The sequence below is a fragment of the Leiobunum rupestre genome, chromosome 1 (genome assembly GCF_980474605.1).
Source record: "Leiobunum rupestre chromosome 1, qqLeiRupe1.1.hap1, whole genome shotgun sequence".
Taxonomy (NCBI): domain Eukaryota; kingdom Metazoa; phylum Arthropoda; class Arachnida; order Opiliones; family Sclerosomatidae; genus Leiobunum; species Leiobunum rupestre.
In genome coordinates this window covers 62,479,932-62,493,413 of record NC_143384.1, presented here as the reverse complement: position 1 = coordinate 62,493,413, position 13,482 = coordinate 62,479,932, and the positions used below count along the sequence as shown (strand labels likewise).

At 35.2% G+C, this 13,482-nt stretch overlaps 1 protein-coding gene across 4 annotated transcripts; it reads right to left on the bottom strand.

The window, feature by feature from the left end:
- Nucleotides 1–3,969: 3,969 nt before the first annotated feature.
- LOC149964380 (PRA1 family protein 3-like) lies at nucleotides 3,970–8,242 on the bottom strand. Of its 4 annotated transcripts, none has more exons than XM_090170812.1 (6): nucleotides 8,039–8,242; nucleotides 7,555–7,755; nucleotides 6,639–6,784; nucleotides 5,827–5,898; nucleotides 5,266–5,401; nucleotides 3,970–4,400 (listed from the first exon to the last, which is right to left on the bottom strand). In XM_090170812.1, the coding sequence occupies exons 2-6, from the start codon at nucleotides 7,740–7,742 to the stop codon at nucleotides 4,382–4,384; spliced, it is 561 nt and encodes a 186-aa protein (XP_090026938.1). In that variant the 5' UTR covers nucleotides 7,743–7,755; nucleotides 8,039–8,242; the 3' UTR covers nucleotides 3,970–4,381. The 4 variants fall into 4 exon arrangements, with proteins under 4 accessions (XP_090026938.1, XP_090026943.1, XP_090026935.1 ...); XM_090170817.1 differs by having other exon boundaries at nucleotides 7,555–7,766; nucleotides 8,072–8,241; XM_090170809.1 differs by lacking the exon at nucleotides 8,039–8,242 and having other exon boundaries at nucleotides 7,555–7,799.
- Nucleotides 8,243–13,482: the final 5,240 nt, after the last annotated feature.

Below are 13,482 nucleotides of genomic sequence, written 5' to 3'. Positions count from 1 at the left end.
AGACGCATAACTTCTTCAACATCCCGCCCAAACGGATTCTTAACTTTGTGCCGGAAATAGTCACAGGTTGGGGGTTGCACAATGGACCTAAGGCCGAAGTGTGCGGCTTGCCATCCCTTTCGATAATAATAATAATTCAATTACATTGGGAAAATTATTTAATTAGTAGATATTCTTATGCCAGGCATGTAATGTTAATATTGTACATTGTGAAGTAAAGTTACAAGTGCAGTAAATTTTGAACCATAATGTGGTGTACACACCTGCAGTTTGGCAGGGAAATGAAATTTGCATGTGTTGAGCCTGAGAAGGTACACGTTTTATTTGATTTCAAAATTACAGGATAATTATAGACCCTCTTCAATTTCAGTTCATTTACTTCTGGTTCTAGAAGCAAAGTACTGATGTGTACTTTTCATGCAGTGATTAAACAAGTGATCTATGCTGATAGAATAAAGTAAAACAATGATAATAGGACCGTTTATTTTAATAAATTGAAGAGTTTAAAAGTTTGAACACATGCAAAGGAATAACTAAGACATTAAAACACAAAATAAATGGCCAAAAGGGGAATAACAAACAACAAAAGAATCCAACATTACCTTAATAAATTAAAAATTTTCAAAATTAAAATACAGAACAATAACACAAAAGAATTAAGCAAAATGTAAGTTTTTCTTTCATTCCCAAAGTGTTCAGTCCTGATATTAAAAATTAGTCTTTTTTTCTATTGTGATTCTATGAGGATGATCACCATTGGCGATATAAGGACGTTGATGTAGATAGCGTTGATAGTTTTAGTGGACTAAAACTGTTATGGCAAAAATTATATGCAACCCAGTGTAGATAGCACTAGTAGGGGGTCTGGATAGGGGTTTAAGGTCACAAGATAAGATAGGGAGGTATATATACAAGGTGTCCACAAAAAAAGTGATGAAAAATTGGTTTTTTTTTATATTTAAAATTTCTATGGAACATTCCTTGTGCAGGGGGACATTTTCAGTTATAATTTTTTGTTTATTAGTGCTCACCCTGTATAGGACTCCTTGTCATTGGAAATTTCCATTGTGCACGTTCTATGCGTCGTTTTTTAGTTAACACCCTGTAAAATGGGTTAGGCTTCTATATCAATTTGAGGTTTTAAATTATTAATTATTATAAAATGTAGTTGTTTTAATAAAGATACTAAGTTTAACTTTGAATAAATCTGCTTCATTTCCACACCAAAACAGTCACTACTTTAATGGCCCTGCTCCCGAGAACTCATTCGCAACAGAGTGAACATTGATAAAGGTGCTCGATAGCATTTATTAGTGCGTCATCATCTACGCAAATTGAATATGCAGATGATGACGCACTAATAAATGCCAATGAGCACCTTTATCAAGCCATGAACGATTTAGAGATGGACATTATAAAATTACAGGACATTTTGGAACCTAAAGGATTAATGCTTAATACAAAGAAATCTTCCCTTATGATATTTTCCCCAAATAAAAAGAAAAGAGAAGCAACAATCAATATAACAGAGTTACTGAATATAGGAATTAAAAGAGTTGCCACTTTCAAATACTTGGGTATATACCTTGATGACCAATTTAACTAGATTAATCATATTAATCACCAAAGTGAAACAAAAACAATGGATCTATAAAGCATTTCTTAATAGTTTGAATAAACACACTAAATATTTTATACGACGCTCTTGTCCAATCAGTCTTAGACTATGGTGACATATTTTATAATAACGCATCCATCACTTCACTGAAAAAACTTCAAACTCTACAAAACAATAGTGCGAGATCAATCCTCGGAAAACCAATGCATTCCTCAGCAACTGTGGCAAGAAAGGAATTGGGGTGGATGAGCCTCCAACAAAGGGCGAAGTATCACACGCTAATACTAATGTTTAACATGTAAAACAAAAAGTGCCCGGAATATATCTGGGAACTATTTGAACCATTAATAAATCCAAAATATTCTTATGGGACCAGAGGAAGTGAAACAAACTTCAACAGTCAGAAAAGGACTACCTCTCCGAGCAGCGACGGCCCTTGGGCAGTGCGAATGGTGCGACCACACCGGGCGCCTTCATAAGGGGGGCGCCAAAAATGCAACAATAGAATAGACCTCGCGATGTCACGAAAAAGCGATTGTATAACGTTGGGGCGTCACAATGAGATCTTGAACCACCTGAAAAACTTGCTAGGGCCGCCGCTACTGTCTCTGAGCGATAAAAGTATAAAAACTATCGGTACCAACTTATGGAATGCTATGGAAATTAGATTAAAAACCCAGAAGTCATTTAATATATTTAAAGCTGACCTAAAAATTATATTTTAACTTTATAAATTATTTTATTTAAAGTACTTATATTCAATGTGGTTATTTTAATTTAAACGGACTCTCATGTAAAACAGTCATTATGACTGATCGAGAATATCCTGTAATAAAGCTTTTTATTATTATTATTAAAATGGCAAGTAACGTGATTCTTGTTGTGGTTGCTTAATCTATCACACAAAGAGAAAACAGACAGCTAGGTTTCCACAAACAGTAAAGCACAAGGCAAAAATGACTTTGGAATTTGTGCAAGTGTAGGAGCTTTTGATATTGTAAATGGACCTTGGCATTGTAAAAATTCAGTCAGAGCTTATGTGGGCACATGTATTACAGTATTGACGGACAAATATAGTGGTGCAAGTGCGAGCTGCGGAACAAACATCACCAGGCAAAATGCTCAATACCAACACTAAAATTCTGGTTCCATCGGTAGTAAAACCTTGGGCGATCAGGGAATATGTCTCTTGTCTCTGGGTCTAGTCTCAATAGCTTGAAACTCTTAGGAATAATATTTTCAACCTGGCGAATTTACGGGAGGAAAGATAGAACAACAGAAGAGTCATTAGCCTTATCGGTATTGTTCTTGATATCTAGGGCTAGAGCTCTTATAATCTGGCTAACACAATTCAACACTTAGGAGAGCACAATATCCGAATAACCTCTGGCTTTGAAATAATTGCGCATATTTCCATAGTGTTAACCCTGAAACCTTTGTCTGATGAGCAAATATGGCACAAATGCAAAAACTTATGGAATGGCTCTAGTCATGCGTTTAAGGTGGATTGGTTTCAGAAGTAGGTAAGAGCGGCTATCTGAAATATTAGGTAAATGCTGGTAGAAATATGGTTCTCCCTCACAGAAATTGTCATATCCAAAAATTAGCCCGAAGACTCCGAAAGGTTGATTGTAAACTCTAATGCGGGATGCATAGTTACTAAGGTCTCAAGAAAAGAGACCAATGTCATCACTGCTGCAAGACGCAAAATGTAGGAGCTCATCTAAGTAACAACCATAGTACTCTGGTATAGAAGCAGCTTATGTAGAATACTCTTATTATACTGTGTAATTTTATTGGTTTTGTGATTCAGTAAATAAGTGTTTTGATTGAAAATAAGTGTATAAATAAACTAAGTAGTGTATTTCTCTTAAACGAGAGGTTTATCTTAAGATAAATTAATTATAGTTAAACTCAAAAGGAATGAACTATAGCCCTCTATAGAACTAAAAATTGTCTTTAGGTTGGATTTTGGGATTTTATTCTTAACTTTTAAACCGTAATTCTATCATTTTTACTTTGATTTTATTGTTGGTGTTAATTTAATGTAATTAAGGAAGTACACCCAGGACTCTTTTGTAAAAAAGTATTGTAAGCTACTTAAAAGATGTTCCTAATAAATCTATTTATTATTATTATTATTATTAGTTTGCACCCTGCTTTCTTGAGAAACAAAACCTCAGGAGTGTCACTCCCAACTGTGAGGTTGTTTATTTAAGAGCCAATTATATTTAATATATATGCTTGGAATAAGAAGTTAATTTGCTCTGTTGGAGGTAATATAATCAGATTTCCTATAAAAATGCTTAATTTTTGCGCAAATGAAGATAAATTTATTGAATACAAAATCGTTAGTTTTAATCTGAGTAAAATTTATAGTACAAAATATTTACAAATAATTCCGCTAAAACACAAAAATTAACAATATTTATAATATCTGAATAAGTTAGGTTAATGTTTGTAAAAACAGCTCAGCAATACCACTTAATTGTCACCGATTCGTTTGAAAAATAAAAATCTAAAGATCTGGTTATCAGCCTCTGATCAAAGTGCATACATACATACATACATACCTAGGTACTTTGTAATAACATATTATGGCACCTTTTTTCAGACCTATTCTCGTAAACTTGTGTGGGAAAGTTAGTTAAATTCAAACGATTTATTAGCTTTTAATAAAATTACGCATTTATTGCACCTGTAACGAGTAAGCTGAAAAGCGAGATAAATTGAAGTGCAATGATCTCCAAAATTTTACGTCCTTCAGGAAAACAGCATGGCACTAAAATAAAACAAAATACTTTAAATTCAAGAAAGTGTAATGAACCGGGTTAAATGATAAAAGATTTGATATGGGTTATTATTTCTGTGATTTCACTTTAATGTTAAACACTTAAAAGCCATAGGGACATATTTAATTTTATGTACATCCATCCAGCTTAACAAAACATTGAACCAAAATTAGGTAAATTGAATTTAAAATTTCTGAATCTTTAACCCCATTGGATGAAAACAGTTGGGGTTTTAATATTTTTTAACTGTTGCCTATGCTCATTTCTGCATGATGATCAAAGGTACACATATCTATGTTTTTCTTAATAATAAGCTAGTTGGGGCTACCTCCTAAAATTTATGCTGTATAATCATACTTCCCATAAAGAGTACAAATCTCAACATAATCTACGTACTTCACACAAGATTACTTTGCATACTTTGTACGTAATCTTAGCGCTCTCATGATCAGTCATTAAAGTAGAATGGATTAGTTTAATACTTCCTTTAGAACGACCAAAACCACTTTCAGGGCAATAGCTCTGTATGACCTTAATTTAAAGTTTCAGACATTCATCAAAAACTTTAAAAACCTCCCAATAATAAAAAAGCAATTTAAGATTTTCAAGAGCAATATCCATAAAGGTTTCTACTGAAGAAGCAGATCTTTAATCATCTGTTGGCAGGTAATATTAGGGCTATGTGAGAAGCTCAAACTGTGGGTTTTTCATATGGTATACAGACAAATTGCTATTATAAACCGGTCTGTTTGCAGATGAAAATCGTTCATTGAATTTTAACTGAATTGCTAATTGCTTAAATTCATAGATTTTTCAAGTGTTATACAATTAGTACTATTTTTTATATGAACTTACGAGCCAGCTTCTTGATCACAGCCAATAACTTCCAAAATAAGTCCCATTGGTGTTCTTTTTAAACCAACTGTTTCGATTTTACTGTTTAACTTGTTTTTCATGTTTCGTAACCTCATAGATGCATGAGTAAACACAACTAAAAGAAAAATGTATTAGTACATAGAACACAATTTAGGTGAAATCTTAAAAATTTTAGTAAACAATCTGTAGTATTGGCGCAACAACCCCCCCCCCCCCCAGCCCAGTTTTTAATACCATCTAGCCAGGGTGCCTATATAAACCCCACCTACTGACATATCTAGTGAAATTGTATAGCATTTTACCCCATAAAACACGTGAAACCCAACGCCCATCCCACCCCCATTTTCCACCTACACTTCCACCAGCAGCAGATATTCAATGCTAACCGTAAGATAGACAATACTAAAATGTATTTAAATTTAATTTAATTATTATTCATTTGAGGATAATAATTATTACACCAATGAATTCCCCGTACAAAAAAAACTATAAAAACAAAAAATAAAAGCTAAAAAAAAAACAGCCAAAATAAGCACTTACCAAGAAGGGGTAGCAGAATCCCAAAGAGAAAAACTACCACAGAACCCAACATATAGACAATAAAATATCCACCTTTAAGAAAATACAAATTATAGCAAATTAATATGGGATTTAGCAGTAGTGGTTATTTCAAATTCGGTTTTGAGGGAATTGCATTGAAACCTTATAGCACCTAGGAGCAACAAACACACCAGCCCACACAAGGAGAACGCAGCTAGCCTTTAAACACGCTAACGCAGTGTTGTGTTCAAATTTCATTGGACGAACCTTTACGCTGCACGTTTTACGGACAGGGAGAAGACAATTTTTCCCTTCTGACATCAGCAGGCGCTAAAGTGTCTAGTCAATGAAAATTGTACACAAGAAAATAGAAGACTTTTGACAGGTTGCATTATCCTTGTGTGGGGTGCTGTGTTTGTTGCTCCTAGATAGCACCAACGCCCATTCAATTTTTAGCATAATATGCAACGTGGTAATACACAATTCAAATTCAACTTAATTTCAGAAATATATGTAGATATCAACACGAAAATTGCTAAAAATCACTGAAATGAGCTGTCGAGGGTGTATACTTCTCTATAATTTGAGAGACTAGCTATTTACCATTTTAACAGTTAAAGAGTTATGCTCCAAATGGCAGGGGCTATGTACGAAGTGAAAATAGCAGACACGAATTCTTATTAATTAATGTCAAATCTCTATGTATTAAAAGATTTTTAATTGTCAGTAATAGAGAAGCTATTTATTATTATTAGGGTTGTACTCCACTTAACCATAACTTTTTCAGAAGAAGTTCTAGATAATAAACTTACTTGAAAATATTACCAATAAACTGAGAATTGGATGGTCCCTTTTGAAACGCGTTGCAGATCTCTTTGAATTGGTTACGTAATAGAATAGAGAAAATGCGACACAAATAGCAAGCATACCGCAGATCATTTTTAGGGGATGAATTATCCTACAAAATAAATAGTTGTCATTTCATGTAGATTTTAATTTGAATTTTAAGCGAGGGGCTGATCACTCCAGTAATCGGTGTAGCATTGCCAAAGGCTGTACTCATATGCCTGTAATTGGTGTACAGAATTTTAGGAAGTAGTTAGCCCCTCGATTTTAAGCACCTAGACTATGGATAGATCTGTGAAATTTAACAAAGAACTACAAAAATGCAAAACTAGTATCTTAAGAAAATGTTCCTTTTTTTACAAGTAGATTAAAGGCAATTTCAGTACCACAAAACAAATCATTAAATAAAAAGAGTTATGATAATATTTAGTGGTGTACTGGACATGCAGTGGTCACTACAATTTCTTGAATATTGAGTATTGGCACCTTTAATATAGAGGCCCCATTTTTAATGACGTCAAAAGTTGCAGAGTCGCCTCAAACTACACTATAACACTGAAGCCACAACCTTTAGCATTGTATACCAGCACAACAGGTGAGCTTTCTTTCAATTAGATCACACTACACTTGCCCCTTTCCCAGTGTCACTTTGCACAGATTCGAACAAAGAAACATGAATACCACCAAATTACCTCAATATCTATCAGCAGTTTATGGTCAAATATAATATGATATTGGTAAGAAAATAAAACGAAAAAGAACGAAGTTTACAATGTTTATCACGGAGTAAGCAAAGAGTCACTAGCAGTTTAAGTTAGCTAACCACTTGAGCGTTATTTCAAAATAGCTGAAAAGGAGGCTTTGAATGTTTATGTTACTTACCCCACAACAAGAAATACCAGGAATGATGTCAAAAAATAATTTGTTTGGTAGTACAAAAGATTGTTCTGAATGCGTTTGGACCATTTTTCAAGATCTCTAAAATTAGGAATCTGAAATCTTGCAGATTCAAGCAGAAAGTCATCAAGTGACCGAAGTGGCGCAGTTTCTACTTCATTGGACATCTTCATGGTTTAAACTTCTCTGAAAAGTTCGTAATATCATTAGAGGCTTTGTAACTGGTCTACGTTCATAATCATGAACATAGCTCTACTCTTTTAAATGAACGGTTCATTTAAAAGAGTAGAGCTATGTTGATGATTCAACAAAGGCTACGATACATGTGGCATGATAAATCTAAAAGGGTAGAGACAAATTGAGGAATTTATCAGTTAAGGCCAATGCCACAAGGTAGCTTGTGCAGCTTTGATGTATTGAACTATGTTATCTGAATCTGATGACCACTCCCGGGTCCCCATGTCTTTACCTAAGTAGATTTGTCCTGACAGGGCTGACCAAGGGGTCTAACAAGAAGCAATTCCTTAATATCCTAAACCATGGCCGCCTCCATGTGCTTGTCCCGCGTGCGCTCCCTCTCGCGTCAATAGTGGCCTGGACCATAGCCGTCTGTAATACAGGCCATATTATGAACATTAATTTTTTTTCCAAATCTGGCTCTTAGCTTCCGCATTTGATAACCGCCAGATGTCGGTAATATGGAGAAAAAACCATCCGCGTGACGTCAGCTTGCTAGTCAACTGCTGCATTTAAACGGTGGCGCGTGTGATTTTTCAAACGTTTTAATTCATAAAGCTAAGGCTTATTTGTTTACTTTCTATGATAACGTTACGCGTGTAATGCAATTGACACGAAAGAATTGTCTGCTTTTATTTAGTTCCACCATGGTTAATTATTGTTTGATCAAAAATTGCTTGTCGACTAAAAAGCAAACGGATGCTGCTTTAACTAAAATTAGTTTTCACAATTTCCTCAAAATGGAAAACTTCGACGGAAATGGGAACCGACAATTTTCGAGAAGATTCCTAATGACAATGAAAATAAACCAGTAACCTTGAACTTAGACGAACCTCAGCGTATTTGTAGTAAGCATTTCCTAGTTATAATTTTGTACAAACATGCGCTGTGATATATTGTGATAATACTCACTCTATTCACTTGTTTAATATTTTTAAAATCAAATATATTAACTGATAAAGTATTTTGTGATATTTTCACAATCAAAAATGTTTTAAAGTACTTGGTTATATTTTAATGATTACATTGATATTAGGCTTAGGGTGAAACAAAATGTTAACTTTGTCAATTGACGGCTTTTAAAATTCATTTTGCGCGTGAAAATACCTCTACATGTTATGGTTATCTGTTGGGTTTCAAAAAATCGTAATGCCGCCCTCTCGAATATCTCTATTTTATGGCCTGTATTACAGACGGCTATGCCTGGACAATCGCTCTAAAACCGCGAAACTGGCGAAAGTGAAAGGGCGATGGCGCCAGCGACAAAACAGCATTGGGGGAAGAATGTAAACTAAACTTTTGCACTAAAATGTTAGGGGAAAGATGACGAAATTTTGGTATTTCGTTAGTTATTTCGCATATATAAAATTTCGTGATAAATTACTTTTACCATATTTAAGTTAATTATCAATAAACAGTTTAAACGCGTTTCAAGAATTTTTGAAGCTAAATATTTCGCGAAATAATTTATTAAAAGTGGGCCTTCTAGCAAAAGACTGCGCAATCGCCGTTACTCGAAAAAATGTAAACAAACGAACACGTGGTTTTCAGAAGAAGTCCTAGCTCCCTTTTTCTAGGAGGTTTTTGGTGGATCCTATATAGGATCCTTGGTGTAATATTTATAATTCCATCCTCAATTGGTCAAAAAGGGGGTGATATTATAAATAAAAAAGGCAGGTAATATTCTAGAAAATAAACAGTATGATATTTCAGGGAAAACCGAATGTTTAGTTAATTTCCGATGAAATGTTTCCTTTTAAATTATGAATGAAATGTTTTCTTCCTTCATATATTGTCGTGAAATCATGTATAAATAATATTTATTGTCAAAGGCTTAGTTTACAACGTTCGTGGCATTATCGTAAGCCGCCATCAGGCTCCCCGCCAGCAATAGGCACAAGTAGGCACGTGCCTACGTTGAAAAAGTGTAGGCCTACTTTGGGGGCCTCTAAATTTTTGAAACGGTGCCTATTATAACCCTTGCCATTGTCTAGTTTCACGCTATTTCAAGCTGAACTGTTTTATTGTTGTGTTTTAACTTATTAAATTAATATTGATGTGTAAAACAGCCTCTTGTTTAGTGCTTAAAATAATTTTGACAATTTTAAATTTCAAAGTAATCTCATTATTACGTTTTAATTCGGACCCCCGGAGCTAAACACGTTGGGCAAGCGCCCAAACATGGGCCAAATAATGATAAATCCAGGACATGACTCTGGTACCTTCACGCGTACTAAATCGGCCGTCCACTAAAAGACACAGGCGGCCATTTTAGTAGGGGGGAAAAGGAGGAAAAAAAAATTGGGGGCAAAATCAAGCAAGTTTCCGGTTTCCCGAACGCCATCTAGTGATGACTGAGTCGGAATTCGAAAATAAGTGGCGGTTGTAATTCGAAAATCCTGCCATATTTGGCCCCTCATTTTTTGATAAATTTTAACGATTCTAGGAAAGTATATGTTTAATATTAAATATTATATACATGTATATTATACTAATTATGAACTTAGTACGTATAAAAATAAGTACTTACTTTAATATATAGATATGATAACTGTGAATAAATATTCCAGGATATTTACTACGACGACCACGTGTATTATTTTTGAAAACTATCCCTAAAACATTTGCCCCCAAAATGACGCAGTTCCGCGATCGCGCGTTTTTCCCAATAGGGGGCAATAGTGATCGGGTGTTAGCGCTGTTGGACGGGTTTTTCGCTTAGAGTCATGTCCTGGATTTATCATTATTTGGCCCATGGCCCAAACTACCCTATAGTAGTTGACCATTTGAACAATAATTTTTCTCACTAAACTTGCTTTTAAATCATGACATTTTTTTTTGAAATATCTAATATTGCAATAAAGTTTCCCCTATTCCCAATATTGTCGGCGGATGTGTAAGTGTTCCCCTGAAGTGCTAAATCTTGTTGGGCACATAAAATAATCACTTCCACGTGTGTAGATACAACCTCTCTGTTTCTAATAACGTCTAGTCTATGGTGGTCGTTAACCTGGCAAACTATTGATCCACGGGATTTGGATGACGGCAACAAATACACTGCATCCTTTGCAACTGAATATTCAATCATTTGATATTTGTCATACCAAGAAGAATTGAAACCTCGATTTTTACCGCCAATTAATCTTTTAGGAAAAGGATTTAGTTTAGGCTGAACTGGAAGGCAATCTTTATCTAGACTAATATCCAAGTTATTCAACGCGTGTAAGCCCATTTATTTTGAATTGGACACGTTGTTTGATGTATTTTGTGCATGGTTAGAGTTGGGGTTTGCAATTACTTCTGCAATTTCTCCTTCATGAGTCAGTTCCATTTCCATATCAGTACTGACGTTTGGAAGAACTTCAGCAGTATTACTAAAACAGTGACTGTTATCAGTCTCCAAGGATTCTAAACCCTTTCCCAATTCTTTGACTAGGTTTTTCTCAGAACTATAGTTATGGCTTTACGCCGACGATTTCAAAAAACGTGCCATTGCACCTTTCTGATTACTAACGAAACTATCTTCCCTTTTCCATTTTTCTCATTTTTGGGACCCAGATAAAAATTTTCTGGTACTCATATTTGAAAATGCTACTATTATATACTAATAGCGAAATAACCTTAAAAAGGTTTAAGAAAATAAAGCTTAGTTAAAGCTATGTAGTCTTCAAACAGACTTTTTAATAAATTAGCCTTGAAAAAGGCTTTTTGAATAATTTAGCTAGAATAGCTAATTAGCCTTGAAAAAGGCTTTTTGAATAATTTAGCTAGAATAGCTAATTAGCCTTGAAAAGGGCTTTTTGAATAATTTAGCTAGAATAGCTAATTAGCCTTGAAAAAGGCTGTTTAAAAATTAGCTTAAAACAGCTAAATAGCCTTTAAAAAGGCTGTATTGGCAAAGTTAGTCTCGGAAGAGACTTAGAAAAAATTTGACTGGGAGATAATCGAAATTGAGAACTACCTGTTTGTTCAGGAGCAGAAAACGAAATGAAGAAACGCGCGTTATCTGGGACAAGTCCGACCACCGGAGGTCTAGGTCCTTTCTCTACGATCAGTGGTCACTGATATCACGTGATTTCGCAAAAGGGACAAGGAGTAAAAAGAAAAAACCCCAATCCCCAGGACGCTCTCTATTCAAACATGGACTAATTAATTAGTCCATGATTCAAAGTAGTGACTGGTACGATGCTTTACGCTTCGACTTCAGCTCCGCTGGGATTTCCCTTCGTTTAAGCGTTGCAACGGTTTAAGTCGTATTAAAGAAATCCAGTTTCTCACTTTATGCCCCCTTTTGTAGAATTCCTAGAAACTAAGCTTATGTTTATTGTGTTGGTTGGAGCTAAGTTATCACTGAGGCGAACAGGTGGTTTTTTTTTGCTGCTTTCCTTGCACGACGGACTTCCCCGTCCCGGGCCAGTCTTTTGTCATATACTCTATATCAATATTAACAGAGTACACTACCAAAAGCAGAAACCACAGAGTTCGCTGCCTTTGTTTGTGTACTCAAGTAATATTGATTTCGAGTATAGGTGGTTCAAAAGGGAACGTTTTGTTAGGGCCATTTAGAACTCTTGGAAATTGGAATTGAATGGGAGTTCTTTTTCTAGGGGGCTAGATGACCAATTTTTAAAAATAAATAAAATTTAAAAATCACATTTGGAGGCCCCAGAGGCAATTTTTTTAAACTTTTAGAGGCCCCTAAAATAGGCCTAAAATTTTTGAACATAGGCACGTGCCTACTTGTGCCTACTGCTGGCGGGGGCACTGGTCTTTTGGATTTATTCTTTACGGCAGTCAATATGAACTTAAATTGAAGTGACCCATTATTCCGACTTTCCCATCATTTTGTCTCACACAACCTTCACAATAGCTTCATTTTCAAGCGATTTATTGCAAAAATAACAAGAGTTAGCTGGGTGGTAAATTTTAAACACGGTTACATGATGAGCGGCGGATGCGTTTTAAGTCAACGAAGGCGCAAAATTATAAGACGCGTTTCGGGTACAACGTTAAAACCGCGAATACGACACAACGATTACTCGTATGTAAAAAGTTCATAGAACATTTTTTGTGGGAAATAACCGGACCCTAATGTTCATACTTGGGTTTATAGCCGTACATACAATACTAACGTAGAAATTCGCGATAAACCATTACTGTGCACCGGTTTCCCCCATAACCATTGCTCGTAAAACAACACCTCACACAAGGAGAACGCAACCCGTCCAAAGTCGTGGATTTCCTTGTGTATGTTGTTCATTGGCAATGGCTAGACGCTTTAGCGGCTGGTGCCAACGGAAGAGGAAAATTTGGAAATTGTCTCCCCCCCCCCCGCCCGTAAAACGTTCATCGTAAACGCTCGTGACGCTCGTCCAATGAATTTCGTACACAACCCTTCGTTAGCGTGTTTATAGGCTAGCTGCGTTCTCCTTGTGTTTGTTGCTCCTAGCTAACAGTAACCTGTGAAAAGATATGTTTTTGTTTGAGTAATTACTCCTAAAAAATTTAATTACGGAATTTTGAACCATTCTTCATTTTTTAATTAAAAAAACTAGCTTTCTATGATTTGAAAGAAACGCGCTTTCTAGTGCGTTCTTAGCGATTGGAAATTATGGTAAAAAGAAAACTATTTCTAACACTAACCTGTGGAAAGATATGTTTTCTTTTGAGTAGGTA